This window comes from Pelodiscus sinensis, chromosome 11 (genome assembly GCF_049634645.1).
Source record: "Pelodiscus sinensis isolate JC-2024 chromosome 11, ASM4963464v1, whole genome shotgun sequence".
NCBI classification, from domain to species: domain Eukaryota; kingdom Metazoa; phylum Chordata; order Testudines; family Trionychidae; genus Pelodiscus; species Pelodiscus sinensis.
The window spans coordinates 16065329-16087929 of record NC_134721.1 but is presented as its reverse complement, the minus strand read 5'-3'; the positions used below and the strand labels follow the sequence as shown (position 1 = coordinate 16087929).

Genomic DNA, 22601 nt, shown 5'->3' with positions numbered 1-22601 from the left:
GGAGGACAATGTCTCAGAAAAAAGGTATTGGTAGGTTATTACTCGACTGGCTGGTCTCAACTAGTACACAGAGTACTATATAACAAAGACCAGACATTACAAGAAAAAACTCTCCTCACATTTCATTCGCTAAATTCTATTTCAGGTCTGACCTGAAGCTCTCAGTTCCATGGTAGACAACCACCAGCTCCAGTAGATTATAAGGTCAGAAAAGTAAATAAATGCCCACTATGGATTAAAATAATAGGGATTCAAGTATGTAGTTCAGAATGGAGGCCTCCAAATACCATAGGAGATAACAAAACACATGGTAAAAGAGTGGTGGGATGAGAATGAGGATTGGGCAGAGGGGCAAAGACTAAACGTTTGCTTGAATACCATAAGTGAAGTCATATCCATAATGGAACTTAAAAAAAAAAAAAAGGCTCTGCCAAATCTCATACTTGACCAGAGCATGAGCTGCGGCAAAAAGTTTTAGAAAACACTGGGAAAGAATAATACACGTACTTAATAACTGCACATGTATGCAGAAGTCAGCGCCCTAAATTTTGTCATAACCTTTTAAAATTTATTTCAATCATAACTTGACATGGAGCTAGTGGTTTGGCAAGTTCAGTGACTGTTTACGAAAATGGGGTATGAAGTCAATTATATACACAAAGGGAAGTAGAAGTGGTAAACTGAGTGCTCTAAGTAGCCTCACTTTGTTGCTAAAGTATCTTACAATAGTAAAAGTATCAAGCAGAAAATGACTAGCTATTAGTATTTACACTATATTTTAGGATAAATTATATTAATTTCCTTATCTGCAATACTCCTAATTTATTGTAAATCCATCTAAGAAGTTCTTCTGAACAGGTGAACCTTTTCTAGCTTCAGTATCTTCAAGTGAAGAACCCTCAATTCAACAAGCGTAGCATAAAATTATTTTTAATCAAGAATGGCTTTTAAAGAAATGGGTGTTGCCTTTAAACAGTGAATATTCTTAACTGCATTTAGTCACAAGTTAGAAAGTGTATCATTTTATTTCTTGTGGCCAGACAGTCAAAGATTATCCATAACTTGCAGCGGATAGTTGGCAAACAGCTGCTTCTCCTTTCCCTCCCCCCCCCCCATATATAAATCTCCTTTCTGGGCCATTCTATTCTTGTACTCCATGTACAGTATTACGTAACTGATCAACTATGCGAGAAGTTAATGTGTTCTCTGTCTGCTTTTATTTAACTTTGTAGAGATTTAGAATTTTGTAGTGCTTTACAGGTCAATTGTGGAGCCAACAGAATTTAATTTAAAAACACTGTTACCAAACTATGTTAAAAACGTTATCTGGCACTATTTTTTGTGCAGTCCCAATTTTTACCTCAACCCTGGTAAAGCTCTAATACATTAAGTTTGCTTGAAACAAAATTTCCCCACAGTACCAGTGTCTCTATACGTGTGGAGCAGATTATTATTTTTTTTAAGACCAGCTGTTTTTTCTTCTAAGTTTGTTTCAATTGTTTTTTGATATGCCATGGCCCATCTCATTTTACATTACTTTGCCTAAACACAATCAGTACTGCCCTTACACTGATTTTAATGGAAAAGCTCTAGGGATGAACATGCTCTGAAGAGCTTCAGAGCCAACTGTAACCCGAGGTAGCCAGTCATTTATTTGTAATGCCAAGCACACTACAAGCTGGCTCTTGAGTAGTGGGAGATACCACCCTCTCCATCATGAAGTCAGCATTTATGCTCAGAGTTGTGACTATCGCTTGGGTAAGCTTACCTTGCTAGTTGAATTAAGCTAGCACTGTTAAAATTAGCAACTACACAGTGGCACAAATCCTAACATGGTCTATCAATACAAGTAGGAACCCAACCTCAAGTCCAAGTGGGCTTTTATTACAGTCCACTCTCCCACATCTTCACAGCTTCCTTTAGCTATGCTACTTAGATTAAAGTTAATGCACATACAATATACCTATTTGAGCTGCAACTGTATCTCCAGCTGCAGTGTACAGACACCTTCAGAAATAAGGGCATGGCTAAAAAGGACCTTTTAGTCCTTTCCTTTTAAGACTAGGACTTGATTTTGAAATAACCCTCCCAAGGTTGTATTTGTAAGTGGAGCATCCACACAGTACCAAGCCCATTATTTCGAAATAACGGGCAGCAGAATTTGAAATCTGTACTCCTGCTTTTCACCAGGAGTAACACTAATTTTGAAATAGTTATTTAGAAACAATTGCGGTGTGGATGCTCCAGTACCAAAATAATTACTCCCCCGAGTAATTTGATCTATTTACTCCTCAGTGCATCCTAAGGTTCTAAGTCGAAGTAGCATATCCATTAATGGAGCCTGCTTCGGACTAATTTCGATGCTTTCACATAGTGAGGACATGCTAGATTGAATTTGTTAAATCGGGAGTTCTTAAGTGGATTTTAGTAATTTCAAAATAGTTTCCCAATGTAGACATGACCTGAAGGTTTTGCTTAGTTGACTTCCAGATGAGACTGGAAAGCATGTAAAAAAGTAAGTAAGTAAGAAAGAAAGAGACAGAGGAGTGGAAGGCTCCCAAACGGCAGAAGGTTGTAATGATACTTGGCATAAATTACTGCCCGCTTGTCCAAACTGGAAGGCAGGTTTAAAACATGTATAGGAAGGATGCTGCCAACACCCCAATCTTACTCAGTCTGGAGCATAGCACACAGTTATTGCTACTTGATTTAAGAGAATGATGGCTGCTGTTTGCAAGCAAGGCTTCAAGACAAGAAACTTCAGAGCTAGGTAAAAGGTGCTGAGCTGGGCTGGGCCACTGACAGGGGAGGAAGTGGTGTTGCAGCCAAGTGGGAAGCAGCGTTCCCGGAACAGACAAGGAGTGCACCATTGCCCATCCTCACCTCCAGGGTATTTTCCTGGGAGTCGCCTGCTCATTTACGGTATTATATGTGTACATGGCGGAGGTGTGAGGCTGGCAACAGTCCACATACACGTGGAATATGGGAGAATTCTCATCGCTTTGCCTGCTTTATCTTCAAGACGATTGCACTCTTGGATTTGGCAAGCCTGCTGTTTGCCAGGTGGAGAGTGACATGCCTCATATCCAGCTAAACTCTGAGTGGGCTGATGCTGTCTGCAACATCCTCGGACTGGCAAATATGAACTAGCTTACCTTGGGGTGTCTATCCACTTTCCATTGCCTGCATCAAACAGCACTTCTCATCCTCCTAAGAAGGAGTAGCCAGAGACCAAGGCCTGTCAAGTAGCTGTCCAAGCTCTACATTTTTGCCTCAAACTAACAGGCTACCATCATCTAAGATGGACCAACTCGGCACTTTGTTATGACTAACCCAGCTTGCAGTTCACTTCTGGTAACAGAGCCTCATTTGTAATTTAGTAAAGCAATTCAATTGTCAATATAGAGATAGAACCTCTGAAATCTGTGACTCCATGGTCCGGCAGGAACACTTAAGTTGCTGGACCAGAGAGCCTCAGCAGCCAGGAGTCCAGTGGCTGGGATCCCTGGCCAGGCAAGAGACAAAGGGGCCAGCAGTGGAACAGGGAGCTGCAGCTGGGAACCCCAATCAGGGCTAGGAAGCTGCAACTGAACCAGCAGCAGGGGGCATCAGTGTCTGATAGCCTTGCTGTACCACAAGCATAGCCCAGTAGCTAGGGCTGGTGGTCAAGAGAGGGTTGAGGGCTCAGAGGGGAGCCCAGGAGTGGTGGCTGACAGCCAACTGGGGAACACTGACCTCCCCTGGATAAATTTCCTGGTTTGGGAGTGTCAGGTCCTAAGAGTGGCAGACCAGGGAGGTCCAACCTGTACATCAATATGAAAGAACACTACATAAATTGCTCAGTCACGCGATACCTTTCCTAATAATTCTGTTCAGCCCCTCAGTTGCTTCTTTTTCTACTTTGTAATCATTGCCCTCTGTAGCCCACACGAAAAAATGCTCATAAGAGCTTAAGTGCTAAGACTGTTCCTTGAGTACTGCAGCTTTTAAGTTTATGAATCCCATTTGTCTATGAGAGGGCAAGTCTGTTAGGCATTTCACACTGGAGACTCAAATTAGAAATGCACTACTTTCTCTCACGTAGATTTTATCTTTTGCTCTTCTTTTTTGCTTGTTATTTTCCTCAATTTAAAATGAAAGCCATCTAGATTCAAAGCACATTTAAGTCTGTGTGTGGAAAACATAATGGTTCTTCTTTTTGTAGCTGTCCCTATGATGAACAGTACCTGTTAGCTACTTTCATCCACCAAAGGTCATGCTCTCATCTTTTCATTGCTTGTCACCCTGCTTTGGGCTCTTTTATTTTCCATGTTTCCGTAAAGAGACCATGGAAGCAGTGCTCCAAGGGTGAAATACTGAGCCCAGTGTGCCAATACAGCTAAGTCAAATTGAAATGTGTATCTATATATTTAAAGGTATGAGAATAGGTGTTCTCTCATTCACATTGTTCAGATAGAGGACAGAGCTATAGCTCCAGAAAGAGAAAGAGTCCTTCTTGCTGGGAAAAAGGAACAGTATGTTAAGGGAAACTATTGAGGTTGTATACTGATCAATTTCTAATTCAAATTTCCTCAGTACCACAGTAGAGAGAAACAATCTCAGCTACATATACATCAAAATTGAGAAGTTCCCTTATTGTCAAGTGACACAACTGCACGGACAAGTCTCCAACAAGCAGATATAAACCTATGGTTATCTTCTATAATGACACCTAAAAGGAACAGGCTTATATATTGCCCATCAGAATGCAAAAGATTGCAGGTATTAGACAAATCTAATATTCCAAAATAAGAAGCCAGCATAATTAACTTTCAACTTAATTTCATGATTTTGAAGTCAGTTAGTTAACTAGAAAGGTTTTATCCTTAGCCCAAGGTATAAACACAGATTTCAAGGCCTCACACTATATTTTGTCTCTGAATAGTTAAGACAATATTGAACAAAAGCAAAATGATAAACTGTAAATTAAGTACCTTCTCTCCATAGCCTCTATCTTTGGTCATCATTTCCCTGAGTGTCTGTAATACTTTAATACATAGTTTCTCCTCATTCTCCTCCAGCAGCTGTTTAGTGTGTTTTATTAACCTGAAAACAACCAATTGATCATAGTTTGTTTTAGTACTAAATTTTCTAAGAATTAGGACAGGCGTTTGTGGCTCTCTTATTTCAATGGCCATACTTACAACTAGGAAGTTAAATAAAATGTGATTTTTTTTTGGGGGGGGGGAGACTAGCATAAGCTGAGGAGTTCGCCATTAATAGCAACACTTGCTAAGTTAACATGAACAACAGGGAAGCTTTGAAGGGAACTCCAGTGCTCCCACCTGGATGATAGCCAGGCAAAAAGAAATCTGTAGTAAGAATGAAGAAATTATACAGTAGTGAAGGAAATTAAAAATTGAAGGCCCATTAAGAAAAAACCCACTGACATTATAAAGATACCCAGAACTGCATGTATTTCCTCATTAAAGAAAAAAGAATGTGGACCTTGGATAAGGCAACTGGAAACCATACATCAATACAGACTTCAACTTTGACTCACTACCCCAATAGAGAGAAGTAGAAAGAAAAGTGCTACTGGCCCCCGTCTCACTAATAAGGCTTAACTCTATGAATGAGCGTAGTCATTCATATTACAATACACCATGGCCACAAGCTGCTCCAGAATCCGTAATCATCACTGCAAAGATAGATTGACAATACTGACAGCTGTGGTCGACAACTTCCTGAAGACAAATGAGCTTATTTTCTTGAGGACAAGTTGTGCTCAATACAATGCAACAGAGGGTACTGGTCTGCAAAGAAAGAGTAATTGCACAAAGCCTAAGGAAACAACTTACTTGCAAATGAAGCCTCCACTTTCACATTTTCTCCTTGCATCTGTGTTCTCTGGGAAGAGCAGTTCGGGCCTATGAAGAACATCTACCAGCACTGACAATTCAGCCTGCACTAGGGGCCGTAAGCGATCTTCCAATGCCGATACTATATCCTAGAGAACAACAACATGTAGGTTTTGTCAATCACAAGCAATATCTTTGAGGACCGTAGTATACTAAAGCTTATGAATGATTTGTGTATCACTGTGGGCCAGGGACTGTACACAAGTCCAAAGGGTAGGAGTATCACAGCTCTTTCAAGATCCAGAAAGGGGGGAGGGAGAAGAGAGAAGGGGGTTGATTAAAATGAATCACTTAGGTTGTAAACATCTCCAGAGAGACATCAGCCCAGGGAAGCTTGCATATACTGGTTCAAACTAGGCTTCTGAGGCCAACACAAAGAAATAAATAGCTTTGGATAGAAAAAGACTAGGCTTAGAAGGGACTCAAGGCCTTCTTCCGGATCCAGCAAATGTACAGAATCTTCATCCAAGGGGGAAGCCCAATTCTTGATGAAGGGGTGGAAAGATTTCAGCCTAAAAGGGTCTCACTAAGACTAATGGGAGACTCCTGGTATCAGACCCACGGAAGGAGATGGAGCAAAGGAGGGCAACTGTCCTGGGACCTGGCAATTGCAAAGGGCCTGAGGCTGTCAACTACTGCTACTGCAACAGCTGGAGCCCCCAGGCTTTCAATTGCCACCAAAGCCCTGTTCAGTGCGCTTCAGGCAGTGCTGAGGGATGCCTGGGTGAAGCATCGCCTAAGGTCCCATCCCTCAAAGGAGCGTAGTGCTGGCCCCATATTGCCCAGGGGCCCAGCAAGTCTGTCAGCCCTTGTGCATGGTATGTTTAGTGTGCATTTAAATGTATTTTTTTCTGTAATGCTCCTTTCTGTAAGGAGAAAATTTAAAGAGAGCATTGTAATAAGTAGTGACCTTACAGCAGCATACCATATATAGCCCTCAGAGAAACCACTACACAAGTTGTGGCTGTTAGACTAGCTTGTTGGAGACATCACAGTCTAAGGCAAAGGCACTTTCAAACACCAGGCCAAAAGAAAGCGGGATAAGGATCCTTACTCAGAAGCAGGTGATGGCTGTGACCATGAAATCTGACCATGCACTTTTGGAGTGGACTTTGGGTAGGGGGACAAAGATACAAATGCAGTTGCCATGAAACCGTGACAATTGTATCTTAGAAAGAGAACATTCAGAAGCTACACTCCAGTCTGAAATGTTTTGACAAACTAGCGAAGGACTTCCCTGCTTAAAAAGCTTTCCAGATTACAAAACAGCATTTGCCTAGCAAGATTCTCATTTTACTGGCCAATGAATGTTACAACTATTGGCATCGTTTTCAGATCATTTGTTATTTTCCCATATCTGTAGGTGGCACTTGTCTAATAAGGAATAAAAAGCCAATGTAATTGCAGAGTTTCTGTTACGCTGCAAACTTCTGCAATAATGATCAGACAACACTGCACTTTATAATTATTTGGACCAACAAATTAATACAACTGGTTGAAATAAGGCAAAAAAAAAAAAAAAAAAAAAAAAAAAATCAACCCCCCCATCCTTTTCAGTTGAAACTTCAAAACATTTCAACCATTCTTACAAATGAAAATTCTGGAAAGATTCATCTCAATCTCACTGAGCAGAACTGCAGAAAAAGTTACTGAGAAGAACAACAATTGACAAGCCCAAGTGGACAGAAAACAAAGGAATAGCAGGGGACTATAGGATTTGGACTCCTCTGATTGGGTAGTATTTTGACTTACCTCCAATTTAAATTAAAGAAATTTAAATTGAGATTGCATGCCAGGAAAACACTTCTGAACCCCTCTCCCCAAACTGCTCTTTACAGATAAAGATATAATCTAAAGCACTCAGTTTCATTCAGTATAAAAAGTAAAGCACCATATTATGGAATACTTAGTTATTCTCAGGTCTTGATACAAAAGTACTGAGTAAACATTCAGTTAATACACTTCCAATCTAAGCACTGATCTGACCTGGTCTGCCAGCATTACAAGAACTCAGAGTATTTTGTTTACATTTCTTTTGACTAGAAATCAGCATGAAATCTAACATGTAGTAGCTTTTTAGACAGATTAGTCTGTTCATTTGAGAAAGTGACAACTTTGGGGTCATTAAGAGTCAATCAAACCAATAGTAAACTTTGCTGAGGTCTATGGAGCATTCTATCTCGTTAATTGTTTTGATAACCAAGAACATGTTGAACCTCTGTAATCTAGCAACACCCCTGGTTCGGCATGGTCGGCGACCCTATGGGTGCTCCAGAGCTGGAGCACTCACAGGGAAAACCAGCCACCAGGAGCAGGCATTATCCTTCCTTGGTCCAAGACCAGTCTGGTCCTGAGGGTGCTTGAACAGGGAGATTCAACCTATAGTGAAGTACTGGAGGGACTTGGAAGGATGCAACCAAAGTAGAAGATCCCTCTGACGAATCAGTTGAAATGAAGCCACTGGTATTGGCAGAATTAAAATGTTGGAGAACCAGTGAGCCGGACAAACATGCTTTGAAGTATCCTCTCCAAGGGCCATAAAAATTCCACAAGCGTTAGCTGTGCATATTTTTTTTTTTACCTGTGTCAATACATGGTTTACATTTGATTTTGCATGCAGTATTACAATGAGCTCTGGCTGCAGCGATCACATGTGGCATTTTCACTTGGCACACACCTCCCAAATGGAAGAAGTTTGTCTTTTTGTGCTGACATGCAAACATATGACTACCTAGATGGCAGAGGTAAGTTGTTAATGCAGCACTCTATAGTCACCTGCAATCTTTCAATGATGTTTCGATAGTCCCTGGAAGCAGCTAACACAGAGTCTCTACGGGCAGCATTCCTTGCCGTCATTCTCCAGTTCATTGCCGTTTTCTGCACTATGTTGTGTGATTTCAGGAAGAGGTTGTTGACCTGGCTGTCCAAATCAACAGGAATTGCAATTGCTCGGCTTTTCGCTGCAAAAGGGAATAAGAATCGACTCCTTTAGCCCATACTTGCCATCAGTGAGGAAACAAGGGGAAATCCCAAGCGCTATTTCTTTTGTATTCTCTTTTGCATATTTTAAAATACGTGTTCTTCTATGCTGTTTTTGATCCACAGTGCGTTGGGACAGCAATAACACCTCAAGTTTAATAGACCATCCTTGATACTCAAAGTTTTTTTCCTAACTTCACAATGTATGAGTAAGACCATGCCCTCACATACATCTTTGTCATTCCCATTAAGGTTTACAGAATATGCACACCCATCTTATGGAAGCATCTGGCCCTATGTCTAGTAACTTATGAGGCTCACTGTTCTTGCCACTAAAATGCAGCAATTTCTGGAAAGGAACGTGACAGCCATTTCACAGCACTAATCACCACTACATTGTTTAAGATTGAAGTATGACTGTCACATTTGGCAGAAACCACAATATAAGTTTAGGTAAGCAAAACCTGCAAGTTCAGTTGCCAACATGTACTTTCAGAAAGTCTGCCGCTAGATAAAGAGTTTAGAGTTTTGCCTCATATTTAAATTGAAAACGTCTGTAATGCAACCACAGAGCAGACTTTAGTTATGAAGGAAATGCTCGATTTGCTTCATGCCTTCGCCCTGAGTTTGCTACATTCTACCACCTGCGGGAGGTAGAATACATGTTGCTTTGGGGACAGAAGGGTGATGAACTGAAGTATGTTGTGCATCTTAAATCTAACTTCTTACCTACATCAGAGAGTACCCTAATGCAGCTCTCCACCGACGCTTTTTGGCTTGGCATGAGCCAGTTGCAGTGGTAAACCCTGAACACTCCTTGCAAAAGTTGCACAAACACAGGCTGGCGAGTCTAGAACATATGAAAAAAAAATCTCATGTTTCAGATTAGGTTGTCTGCTACTTTGATACTACATCAGCCATTATTCTATGCAGACCAGCTGCATGTTACCAGTCCATACCCACTGGTAAGACATCATTTATATTCTGGGCAGCATGTCTACTACACAAGCAGCAGTTTAACAGAAGAGAGCGCACCGGGGCAGGGAGATAAGTATCAACTAGATGGCTCCTAGAGCACTAAGTTCCACTAAATGCAATCTCACTAAGCAAAGGATAACTGTTGGGTTGTATGAGGGAGGGTTTTCAGCAGCCTTAAGTACAGAGATTGCTCATTTGGGTTTGACCAGAGAGTGGCTCTACAGTCAATAGGAAAATATGGCTTTCCTCTTGCTAAACTGCAACCCCACTCCAAAATTATCAACTGGTCCTTTTCTGAAATATTTATTGGTTTCTCATTTACAGCTACATGTTTTGAACATGTCATTTTGAACATGGGTCATAGTTTATAAACAATACAGCTGCCATAGATGGATCAAAAAAAGGGAGCTGTGGCCATGAAAAACTACATTTTCCAAGATTTTCCATTATAGATACGGCAACATCCCCACCTCAAAGAGGCAATATAATCACACACTATTACTCTGCTATCGCTGCAATTATATCCGAACAGTTTCAAAACCGAATCACTGTTTTATTTTACATAAGTAGTTATACTGTAAGAATTTTTTTAAACTGTGGATTGATTTTTTTAAAAATGTCCTGACAAACTTGCTTCAACACTAAGAAACCAACTTACAGTGAGAGGCAACACCCATATGTCTCTGTTTCTATTCATAATGCTCAGTTTAAGTAAACCACACCTCAGTGCAAAGCCCACAGTGGATTTAGGAACTACTGAAAAATACCTCTTTTAGTCTGGTCAAGACTGATGTCTGTTATAAGAGGGGAAAAAAGATGGAGTTAGAGAAAAGCAAGGATTTTCCCCCTTAGTTTTAATCAAGTAGTGAAATAACTCCATGTGCTCACAAGGGAGAACAGAGTTTACGTAGAGTTGCACAACAGCAAATAACCATCAGCCTTTCCAGCAACACAGCCAAATGTCAAAATGTTTCAGACACTTGTCTAAATGCATTGAAACTACCTATGCTTCTGGACTCCAGCCACCCACACATTCCTTGTACACCATGTTTAAAGATTTATCTTTCTGAAAACTTCAGAGATGTTCCATTTGCTTAAATTGGGTCAATAAATCAAAACCATCCTGAACTTTGTAAAATAAGGTTTGGGTCAGTACTGCCCATAGGGTGCAAGAAAGCCAATATTAAAAACAAAACAAAACCCAAAACAGTAAAGGACAACAACTGTTTGGTAACAGATCCTTCAGTCCATCAGAGAAAGATATAAGATGGCTGGCTACAAGTTTATGCCAGAGAAGTTCAGACTGTGTGAAAAAAATACCATTTTTTAACTGAGCGTTATTAAACATTGGAACAATTTACCCAGGGTCATGGTGTATTTTCCATCACTGGCAATTTTTAAATCAGGATTGAAGGTTTTTCTAAAAGACATTATCTAGGAGTTAGAGAGAAGGAAGTTCTATGGCCAACTGAAGTCATGATACTATCAGGGAAGAAACTATCAGGGAAGGAGGTTTTTGAGATGAGAAGGGGTGGGCTGAAGCTTACACAGTACAGGAGTAGAAGGAAGCCTGGAGACATTAAGGTGAGAACACAGTGAGCACACAGAAGAGCAGGAAGGCAAGGCATGTGGGCCTGAGAAGGGCAGTGCTGGGAGACGAGATGTAGGAAGCTGCAGCACTCTGTAGAACACTTCAAGTGAAAACAAAGCCTGAATTTGACACAAGCAATGCAAAGGCAGTGAAGAGATCGAAGTGAGTGTTTATGTGGGGGGGAAGGGTACACGTGCCATCAGAGGCGTGAATCATTTTCACAACAGCAATTTGCATAGGCTGGAGGGGTGCAAAGCAGGTATTAGGTTAGCCAAAGAGGCTACGAATTACTTCAGGTGGCAGTGTCCCAGGACATGGACAAGGGCTTCGGACAGAACAGATCGATTGTGCAGATGAGGCAGAGGATCAAAGAAAATTTGGCAACAGAGTGAATGGGAAGGGCTGAGCAGAGAGGATTCTAGGACAACCCAGAAGATTGGAACCATCCCCACTGTGAAGAGAAGCTGAAAAGACAAATTCCCAGATGCCCTTTATTGCCACAGTTGGAAACGTGCTGCAACCTAACCCGCTGCCAGTTGTGTCCAATTATACATGCTGGTTTTGCAATCCAAACAGCTGTTTTTTTCTTCTTAGCTGAGGGTGCGCCAGGTTTCAATGAAAACCATTTCCAAGCTTCTTACAACACATTCGGCCCCCTACTACGCCTCTCCACGCCCCCAAAAGGCTATTTAAAACTTTGATAAGGAACTATTATTTGAGAGGCAGCCTCCATTATCACCAAGTCACTGCACCAGAGATCCAGCAATTATCTTGGGAGGCACCTCAGCGCTGTTGTCATGTTTGCCTCATGCTAGGGATGTAATAGTGTAGTCAATGATGTTTATGATTAATGCTATCGGCTACACAGAATCTCCTCTCACCCCTTCCCCCCATGGCTCTGCAAGTAAAATTTTTAGCAGGCTGGCCAAAAGGCTGGTTGAGTCCTGGCTTGTGCCGGGTCCCAGCATCAACCCCTGCTATTAGGGGATGGAGCCAGCCTGCCCACTGGTCAGCTATTAAAGCGTTTCTAATGCAGAGCCACAGTGGGGGTAGTTGCTGGGACCCAGCTTGAGCTGGGACTGACATCTTGCAATGCTAATTCTTATCCATTAATCGTGGATTAATTTTTGTCAACTGCACAATTAACAAATTACATGATTCTTAACATCCCTACTGCTTGCCCTGTAAGGAGGAGACTGGGAGATACTGGGAATGGAAAGAATAAACATCTCCCTTTCACATTAGGCAAGTGACTGAGTCTCATGCTCCAACTTTCGCCAGATCTACACAGGTCCAGAGATCTAATCGAGATGACCAAGGAAAACACAGTTGGAGGCATTTTTTCAAAATGTCTGATTTGTTGTAGAGAAATGAAAGCAAAGGCCCTTCAAATGCAATTTGTCTGAAGCAAGGATTGAATCCAATTGGCTCTCAGTGCCTGCTTTCATCATCCACCTATTAAATTTTCAGCCATGCACCTTTGTACTTTCTCCCATGAACACCTACAATGCCTCCTTCTTTGTACTTCTCCATGCCCTTTTCAGAACTCTCTAATTCTGAGGCCGACAAAATACTTGACAACAGTTAGGGTGCTGTTGTATTGAGACTTTATATGATCAATGCTGTCTGATAGCTCCCTTCTATTGGGTCTCGCTCCGTCTGTTGTCTCATCTTATACTTAGGGAATGTCTAGACTACATACCTCTGTCGACATAGTCAATGAAGCGGGGATTTAAATATCCCCCGCTTCATTAAAATAAAAATGGCTGCCGCGCTGAGACAGCTCAGCTGATTGTCGGCACAGCCCAGTAGTCAAGACGCGGATTGGTCGACAGGGGAAGTCTTTATTGACCGATCCTGTAAATCTCGTTTCACGAGGCATAAGGGAGCGATCGACAAAGGCTTCCCTTGCCGACCAATCCGCATCTTGACTGCCGCGCTATGCCGACAATCAGCTGAACCGGCACAGCGCGGCGGCTATTTTTATTTTAATGAAGCAGCGGATCTTTAAATCCCCGCTTCATTGACTATGTCGGGTAGCTTATTTTACATGCCTCTAGACATAGCCTTAGACTGTAAGCTCTCTGGAGCGGCTGGGTCTCTCCTTGTTCCAGTCCTATATACAGAGAACTCCTGGCAGATGACTGGGGCTAATAAGCACTATTGCAATACAAATTTAGAATAATCAACATGAACCAACCCCCACTACTCTCTCTCTACTTGCAGTGTAGCTCCACTCTCTGGCAGAGCCACAGCAATGCTCTTAAGAAAGCCTAATATCATGAGATAGGAGCAACACTGAGCACTAATATCATGGAGTGCCATTTTATAATTATACTTCTATTATGCTTGTTGTAGCAAGTCTGTACATGTAGTGTCCCTTATACAGGAAAGCCAATGTTCATCTGTAAAAGTACTAGAAGGAAATATTTATACCTCTGTGCTATTGACAATATTTATTCACACCCACACCCACACCCTGCCTCCCTCCTGCCTGATGGGTTTCTTTTTATCCCGTCGGGTTCCTGTGGTTTCATGAACAACATAGCTTATTTTCTCATGCATTGTTCCCTACCTGCAAGGTGGTACTCTGATCAGAGAAAGGGGAGCTGAAGAAGGTGGTGACTATACTCATCACTATTTCTGTGACATATTTCTCCAGGATGGAGTCCGCGTGCTTTCGGTCACTGGTGTTGTTACATGCCTACAAAATAATTCATTCTTTTAGAACATATCATCAGTTAAACTCATAAATATGAGCATTTTATTGCCAAGATATGAAGCATTAGTTCTGAATGGACTGCCTGCCATATTATTTTGTGTAAAGCACAATCACTCTGAAAGTTAGGGCACACAAAGCCAAAAGCCTGACACTGTCATTGTTAATGTGCATTATACAAGGGTGAAAGGTACTTCAATTTCTTACAGGTCCTGTCCTATTGCGACCCAGGTCCCTGCCAGCTCTTTAAATCGCTCCCTGCTGGCTTTTGCCACAGTTCAGCCAGCTCTTGCTGGAGCTGTGCACCTGGGCGCACCCACTTACTCTCAGCTCTGGTATCATATAGCATACTTAGGAGGGGAAAAAACTGGATACCTCAGAGCCAAGAAGGTGGTACCATAAGGAGGAATGAGATGTAATGTTTTCCTATGGAGAAATACTTAGCATCCCAGGGATTAAATACATGTCAAAGGCAGGAAAATTGCTCTAGACCTGCTAGGATACGTCAAATACCGTTGGAAAAGGAGACCCACAACCTGGCTAGAGTGAAAAAGACAGAACAGAAAGAGATGTATGAATCAGAAGCCAAGGGGTTGGTTTGTTTGGTTTATTTAAAGGGGAAAAGAAGATCAGTGTGTTCCATGGAACATGACAAAGTTAATTGCCTAAATGGAGACGCAAGGACAGATCTCTCTATACATATTAAACATTTTTCCTGTGGGTGACAGTGACATTATCATGTCACCAGGCTCTCAGTGAAGCGAGGAAGCATGGGACAGGAGAGAGGGTCTGTTTAACTGTGAGTCAAGTGAAAGGAGGAGGAAATTACCTGACCTACAGTAGAGAGAGAAGCCCTATGCAGAAGGAGGCAGGACTCTTCTTAGGACCTTTTACCCTTTAACCACAGACTCCTCTCTTCCCCCCTCTTTCCTTGCCCGGTTCATTCTCCCTGAATCCCTGCTCTCCCCTCCAATTCCTGCAGTTCCAACAACTCCGTGATACCCTTTCTGTTCAGGGCACACACCTCCCCCAGCAGCCCGCTGCGGAGTGGGTGAGCTTGGTGCTAGCGGTGCCTCCTGGCTGCCCGGAGGAACCCTACACTACAGCTTTTGGGGTGGGGGTGAGGAGCATGAGGGTCCAGTCCCCAGCAGTGGCTACAGCACTGCCTCTCCAGCGTGTCCCACGGCAGCACCACTGCCAGGTTCCCATGTGCTTCCCATAGCCTGCATCATCAGCCTGGCTCAGTTTTAATACTGTGGGGAGAGAGGCTTAGCGTGGCATGTCCCCTCCCCACCGTGGGCTGGGGCAGAGCTGGTCCTGGGATAGAAGGTGGTCCTGATTTACCCAAGATTAACGTGATCTACGGGGAGGAAGGCACAAGCGAAGTGAAGCAAAAATAATGAACATTATTAAAAAACAACCTGGCCCCTGGAGCGCTGTGCAAAGCTGTACCCCCTCCCTACGCACCCACAGCCAGAGAGAGGGGAGTGGGGGCTTGCTGCAGAGACTAGACACAAGGAAGGGTTAGGGGGGTAGAGGATGTGGGGCTGTGCATGGGAAAGGGCTGGCACTATGCCGTGGTTGGGGAGTGTAGCTGGGACTGGGCAGGCACAGGGTGGAGCTGGCAGGGTGCAGAAAGTAGGGGGGCACCACAGGGCCCAGGCATGGGGGGGCTGGCGATGAGCAGAGGGTAGGGAGCACTGAATGGGCTGGGCGCAGGAAGAGGCTGTCGGCACACCGGGCCAGGTGTTCTGCAGGGACTGGGGTGGGTACAGGGAGAGGATGGCAGGGCACAGCAGGTGGGAGGCACTGCACAGGCTGGGGCAGGCATGGGGAGGGGCTAGAGAAGCGCAGCAGGGGCTGGGCATGAAGAGGGGGTGTTAGGCACAGGGATTGCTGTAGGGGCTAGGTTATTTTTGGATGGATGGTTATCATCTTGGGTGGTTTCTGTTTATCATTTTATTTTGTTAAGTTAAGTTGGTTTTGATTATCAATATTTTGTCAGTGTCAACACGGTCTCTCAGCAAAGGAACAAGAAGACATGGGGGGCTGGTGAGCATAGCGAGCAGGAGACGCAGTCCCCTAGAAAATCTGAAACGAGAGAAACCAGTAAGGAGTTTCCTGACTTGTGCTTTAAGACACATTTTTCCACACCTCTGCTAATGCTTGCCACAATTACGTCCATTTGCTGTTTTTATATTTAGGGTATGCAAAGCCTTACCCGACAGATGTCAACCAGGAAGTTCTCAAAGAGTTTCCACATGTGATTACTGGTGTAAATCTCTTTCATTTCCACTTCTGTATCCACATAACAATGATTTAGGAAGTTGATGTAGGCAATTTTAACCTACAGGTGGCAAAATCAAAATGTGTCAAAAAAAAACTCCTGAACAGGCATTCTTAGTCAATGCAAGGTCATCACATTAAAACTGCTTTAAGAATTTGTAGCTGTATTTGCACAAATGAGTGCTTTTATTTAAATGCTGGTAAAAACCAATTTCATAAATAGCAAGACACCTGCAATGAAAAGGAAAGAGAAAGATACTTCTATCACAATTCAGCATTATTATGTTAATAACTTGCACTTCTATTAACGACTGGCTAAGTACCTTACATATATCTATGTAAGGTACCCATTTTAAAAGTGAGAATGGGCAGTGGAGGGGAGGGAGATTTAGCTACACATGCACAAAGTCAATCAGGAAGTCTGCAGCAGAACTAGGTAAAGAACCCAGTTCTCCTAGCTTAGTGGTCTCCAACCTTTTTAAGCATGAGATCACTTTTTGAATTTAAGTGCAATCCACGATCTACTTCAAACCTCAACACCCTTGTCCTGGCTCCTTTATGCCCCTTCTCCATGGCCCCACACCTGCTCCCTCCATCCCCCATCCTCACTCACATTTATCAGGCTGGGGGCAGAGGGTTGGGGTGTGCAGTAAGGATTTTAAGGACTAGTCAACTATCAAATAAGCAAAAGCTGATCAGATAGTCAACTTGACTAGTGCAGTGTTTCTCAAACTGTGGGTCCTGACCCCCGGGGGGTCGTGAGCAACTGAGAGGCTGGTTGCAGCAATGGAGAGGGGGGTCACGAGCAACTGAGAGGGGAGTCGTGGTATCACAAGTTTGAGAACCCCTGGACTAGTGGATTCCCCCCTCCCCTTGCTGCCTCTATCAAGCTCTGTGAGGCCATTGCTGCTTTGAAACAGAGTCCCCAGCTAATCCCGGGTTTCAGTGCAGTATTTCAAACCGCACACAGCCTGGGGTCAGCTGGAGACTCCCGAGTGGCATTTCAAAGTGAACGCACCCGCATGGAGCCCGAGGTCAGCAGGGGACTCTGAGACCTCCGCTGACCCTAGGCTCCATGCAGGCACATCCACTTTGAAATGCACAAGAGCCCCTGCTAGGGACTCTTGTACATGTCAAAGCTGGCATGCCTGCGTGCAGCCCCAAGTCAGGGAGACTTCCTGCTGGCCCCCTGCTGCACGCAGAGTCCACATTCCTCCTCTGAAATATACAAGAGCCCCAGAGGGAGCTCTTGTACGTTTCAAAGGAGGAATGCAGAAGTACCTATCGACTAGTCGAGTGGTCAATGGAAATTGCATCGACTGCTCGACTAGTAAATTACTCAATACTGAACATCCTTCGTGCGGGGGAGGGAGGTGCAGACATTGATCTTGGGCTAAGGGATTTGGAGTGTGGGAGGGGTTCCGAGCTGAGCCTGAGGCAGGGAGTTGACATGCAAGAGGGGGTTCATGGTGCAGGCTCTGGGAGGAAGTTTGGGTTCAGGAGGACTCAGTGCTAGGGCAGGGGTTTGGGATGCAAGAGAGGTTCAGGACTGGGATTGGGGTTCAGAGCTGGTTCCCGCTGGGCACTATTTACCACAGGTGGCTGCTGGGTGGCTGCAGGGAGCTGAGGCACACTCACCCCTCCCCTGGGCTTGCACCACTTCCAGAAGTAGCCAGCAAACTCTCTCCATCCCTAACCCACCTCTGCTCTGTGGAGATGGAGTACAGGGTAAGGGGAGGGGCACCCTGACATCAGCACCCCCCCCCCCCCCACACACACAGCATGCAGGAGGCTCCTGGGGGTGAGGGGCATCTCCAAGGCAGAGGGCAGGAGCAGCACGACTGTGCTGACAGGGGCAGTGAATTGCCAGCACTTGATAGCCTCCTGGCTAAACCTGTCAGGATCGCCTGTCAAAGGTTCCAAAATCTACCAGCAGATCCCGATCTACTGGTTTGGTGACCACTGTCCTAGCTCATAGTCTTGTTGCATACCCACAAGGCTAGTCTTTCCAGGCCAATAAAGGGATTAAAAATAAACGTCACTCCACTAACTTTATTTAGCACATTACACATGCGGGTAGGCAATGTTTAATATCAGACCTCACCTCAGGTATGCAATCCTCATGAGTTACTACTCTAACAATGTCATCTAATGGGAGGAGGGAGTTGCACTTGATTTCTGTGTAGACATTTTTGCCCTCTGTGCATACAGCAAGCAGTTCTACTAAATGGATATGGTACATCAGAGGGCTGTTTTCATCCATCCTGTCTCGCTCTGATCTCATCATTTGGACCAAGGTCTGGAAAGAGGCTCGGTCATTATAGAACACGAGGACATCTTCTCCCGCATTGACTAACTAAAAAAAACAAACAAACCAAAAAACAAAACAAAAAAAAACCAGCTTTATTTCGGGTTTCATTCCTTTATGTCTCTACTTAAGCAGTTCTACGGGAGTCAGGCCATTTCCGGCACAAACACGCACCTTCCACCAACACTTTCCTTCAGAGGAACTCAAACCTCATCCTCAAAACATTTCACTAACAAGCTGAAAGCCCCCACTCCCATTATCTAAAGCAATATTTTATCTGTGTTCTGGAACGTTACGCTCTATGTCAGGTTTAGCAATTACTTGTGAATTCAATACAACTGCAGCCCACCAGATGTCTGAGGTGCTGTACCTTGCACTCTCTTTCCACAGCTATAGAGTATTTCTCTGAAGTATGACGTTTTCCCCAAGTCCTCTGTTCTAGGAATGTTATGCCTTATATTATATCATTTTTAAAATCTTTAACACCAGAGTGAGTTCAACTGGCACTTCATCTGTTAGATAACAGTTTTTCCAAAAAGCTTCTGGTTTTTAATGTGTTTTTTCTGTGGTTAGGTCATGAAGATTGCCACAGCTGATCTTTTTTGTAGCATGAGCTTAGGGCACACAATTCTGTTCACAGTAAAGTCCTTCAAGAACTCTAGGTGGTAGGACGGTAACACTGGGCCAATCTCCATTCCTTACACAACTCTTTTCAACAGGCAGCTAGAGGCTGCGTTACATCACATGGAGGCAGACTTCCATCAACATTACATGACTTCCAAGGCAGGGCACATTTTCAGAACAGCTTCACCAGCCTCTATGGAGAACAGTAGGATGGAGAGAAACTGAGAAGAAAGGCAACTGCTGAGCACGGTTAAAAATCTGCCCTACAGATTTCAGACACATCTAGGCATCTGTCACAAACACAGCGAACAGAGCAAAACTCACATGCCAAGCCACACTTCACAGCACTGGACTTTGAAACAGGCAGTGCTTCCTCAGCTTACTCTGACTTCAACAGGAAAGGAGGTCGCTTGGCACTTTGCAGGACTAAGTCCACAGTGAACTGCGGACACTCAGCTTTATATTTAACTATAGCATGTGGAACAAGAGCCAGCATCAAACTTCCCAGTCAAGCGGATACATTAAGGCCAGAAGCTTAAAAAACCCCTTCGGATCAAATTAATAGCCTCTTAAAAAGTGCATTTGCACATTTGATAACAGATGGATCCTTTGCAACCCAAATTAAAGAAGAGTTTGTTTCATCATCATTTCTCAATCCTCCCCATCCCATCCTGAGATCACTATGGTCCTAACAAATTGCAGTGGACCAAGGAAGCCAACAGTCTCTGTGGGCCTCTGGATAACTGGGGGCGGAGGGGAGAAGTAGGAGGAGGGGGGAGTCTCAACATGCTGGCAGAAAGGATGGGGCCTCAGGTGGAAGGGGCAGGGCCAGGGCAGCCAGCCCTCCACACTGCCTAGTAGCAGTAGCAGTGGCTGGAAGCCCCAGTCCTGTTTGAATCACCAGGCCCCAGAGCAACTGCCTCCTCTGCTCTCTCTTCACCTGTCAGTGGACCGGCTGTGGACACACAATCTTTGTCTACTTTAACACCCATCAAAGCTCTTAGTCTTATCTGGCCTTCACCAGCTGAAAGGGTATCTGAGCAAGTCCCACATCAGCCTGAATGGAAAACCTTAAAACAAAAAGGAAGGATTTTCCTTCCCCTCCCTACACACACCTATTTTCTTTAAGTCTTTATTAGAGAAAGTTTGTCCCTTGACTTAAACCCATTAATGATAGATAGGGGAACCTATGTACAACTTCTGAATTCTAGCTGGTTTTATGAATTTATTGAATTATTGATTGCCTCAGCGAATGTGGAATCTGTCCTCAGGTAAGTTTCAGCAACAAAAAATTTCCACCTGTACAAGAGATTTTTTCCTTTTCCCCTGCCTTCATTGTCAACAAAGAGCCAGGGTAGACTCTGCTGTTTGTTTTCTTGACGGAACTGGCTTCTGATGGCTCTGCTCAGCATTTTGATCTCTGCTGCCCTGCAGGTATGTGCCCCTCCCCTTTCAAAACTCCAGGAAGTATCTGACAGCTGAATGCGCTGCTCCGTTTGGGGAACAATGAACATCATTGGACTGCTCCTGTTTTGCCTTGCACTAGGAACACAGCAGCAGGCAGATTACTGCTGTGTGTGTGGGGTGGGGGGGAGAGGGGAGGACAGATTACTGTGCTGCTTTGACATCCCTCAGCCCTGAGAGTTCACAGAGCTATTCATGATGCCGCTCCCAGGAGCTGAAGAGACAGAGAACTCAGAGGGAATCCTGAGCAGGGATCAGCTCTGCCTTCCAGTACCACTACACTGTTGGATACATACACACAAGGCATTGCTCACACTTCCACTGATGGTCCTCCCCTCTCTCCGTGTAGACATGATTTGTCCACAGAGGGAACAAGTATCAACACCCTCTGGTGACTTTTGTTTTATTGACTTTTGGGTGTTGACATATGTTTTAACGACAAAACTTGATAGTGTAGAACAAAACCTTATGCAGTGTGATAGCTGCACATCCCTTGTATAGTGTCCCAGTTGAGAACTTTACTCTCCCAGCATCCTCCCCAGTAAGAGAATCAAGGTGATGCCTTAATAAATCGGTTAGTCTCTAAGGTGCCACAGGACTCCTCATTGTTTATACTCAATGCCAGACATCCTAGGAGCTTACAGGAAAATGCAGCTCTCACCTCAGCCATAACCATATCTTGGCACTTCTTAATGAACTTTCCTTCTGCCTTCACAATAGTCTGCAGGAACTTTATGTACTGGACGTTTCTGCCATGCGTTTCAATACAGTGGACAAAGTGCTGAACGACTCGCTCATTAATCTCACTGCAAAGCTGAAAATTGTTCATGAAAATATGTTGCATTGTTACTGCCTCCAGGATCTAATGAGGGGAAAGAAAGCAAACAAAAAAAAAAATCACTCACACAAGTCAGGACATCAGTAAATTTACAGGGAATATGGTAATATGAAGGAACTTCTGAGAGGAATCAGAATTTAAGCTCAAGAGTTTTGTATCAATTAGGGATAACGTTCTCCCCCAACCTCCACCACTTGCATTGCAACTGAATGTACTAACCAGATGCTGCTCCTGCCAACATTGACGAGAACACAGTGCTATCCATTTAATTAGTCTTGCATAAAAACTGATCTAGAGACTATGACAGAGGTCAGGTTGTTTCACTGTCTTACTACAAAGTATATGGTATTAATCACTTCTTACCCCTGGGTTAAGGAACAGGTTTATATGCTTGTGTAGCAATGCCTGGTTCTGTTGGTTTCCAGCACAGAAATTCTGTAAAAACGCATGTGCAAGTTTCATTATCTCCTGCATCCTTGTATCTTCCGCCTGTGATTGCATGACACAAATAAGATGGTTAAAAACAAAACACCCAAAAGTTAACTTTCACCTTTGGGCGGACCACAATACCACCTGTTCAACAGAATTTTCAGTGTCACATTTTCAGTACCAAAACAAACCTCTGTTCACTACCTCCACCAAATGAATCCACTGACACCAAATAGGAATTTGGGCCCCTTTGTGATGTTAAATGTCATGGAGAATGCAATACAATATAAATTACTGTAGTTAGGTCTTTCAGGTCTGAATATGCAGGCCAATTTAATGATGCAATGAAACCTTATGTCTGCTTCCAAACACCTTGATTACATAGGGCAAACTACATTTCAGGTTCTCTCTCACACCTTAGGACTTGAAAAGGAAGATCGGCATGAGGTCCATTGTAATGGACTTTAATACCGAGGGATTTAAAG

At 43.7% G+C, this 22601-nt stretch overlaps 1 protein-coding gene across 1 annotated transcript in view; it reads right to left on the bottom strand.

Annotated features, from left to right (window-relative positions):
- ITPR1 (inositol 1,4,5-trisphosphate receptor type 1) overlaps positions 1–22601 on the bottom strand; it is a 268821-nt gene that overhangs the window by 113453 nt on the left and 132767 nt on the right. The window contains 10 exon segments of the mRNA XM_075939741.1: positions 4974–5085; positions 5841–5989; positions 8676–8860; positions 9609–9729; positions 10625–10651; positions 14024–14152; positions 16389–16514; positions 18558–18809; positions 21511–21711; positions 22051–22176. Coding sequence (XP_075795856.1) covers positions 4974–5085; positions 5841–5989; positions 8676–8860; positions 9609–9729; positions 10625–10651; positions 14024–14152; positions 16389–16514; positions 18558–18809; positions 21511–21711; positions 22051–22176 — 1428 coding nt within the window.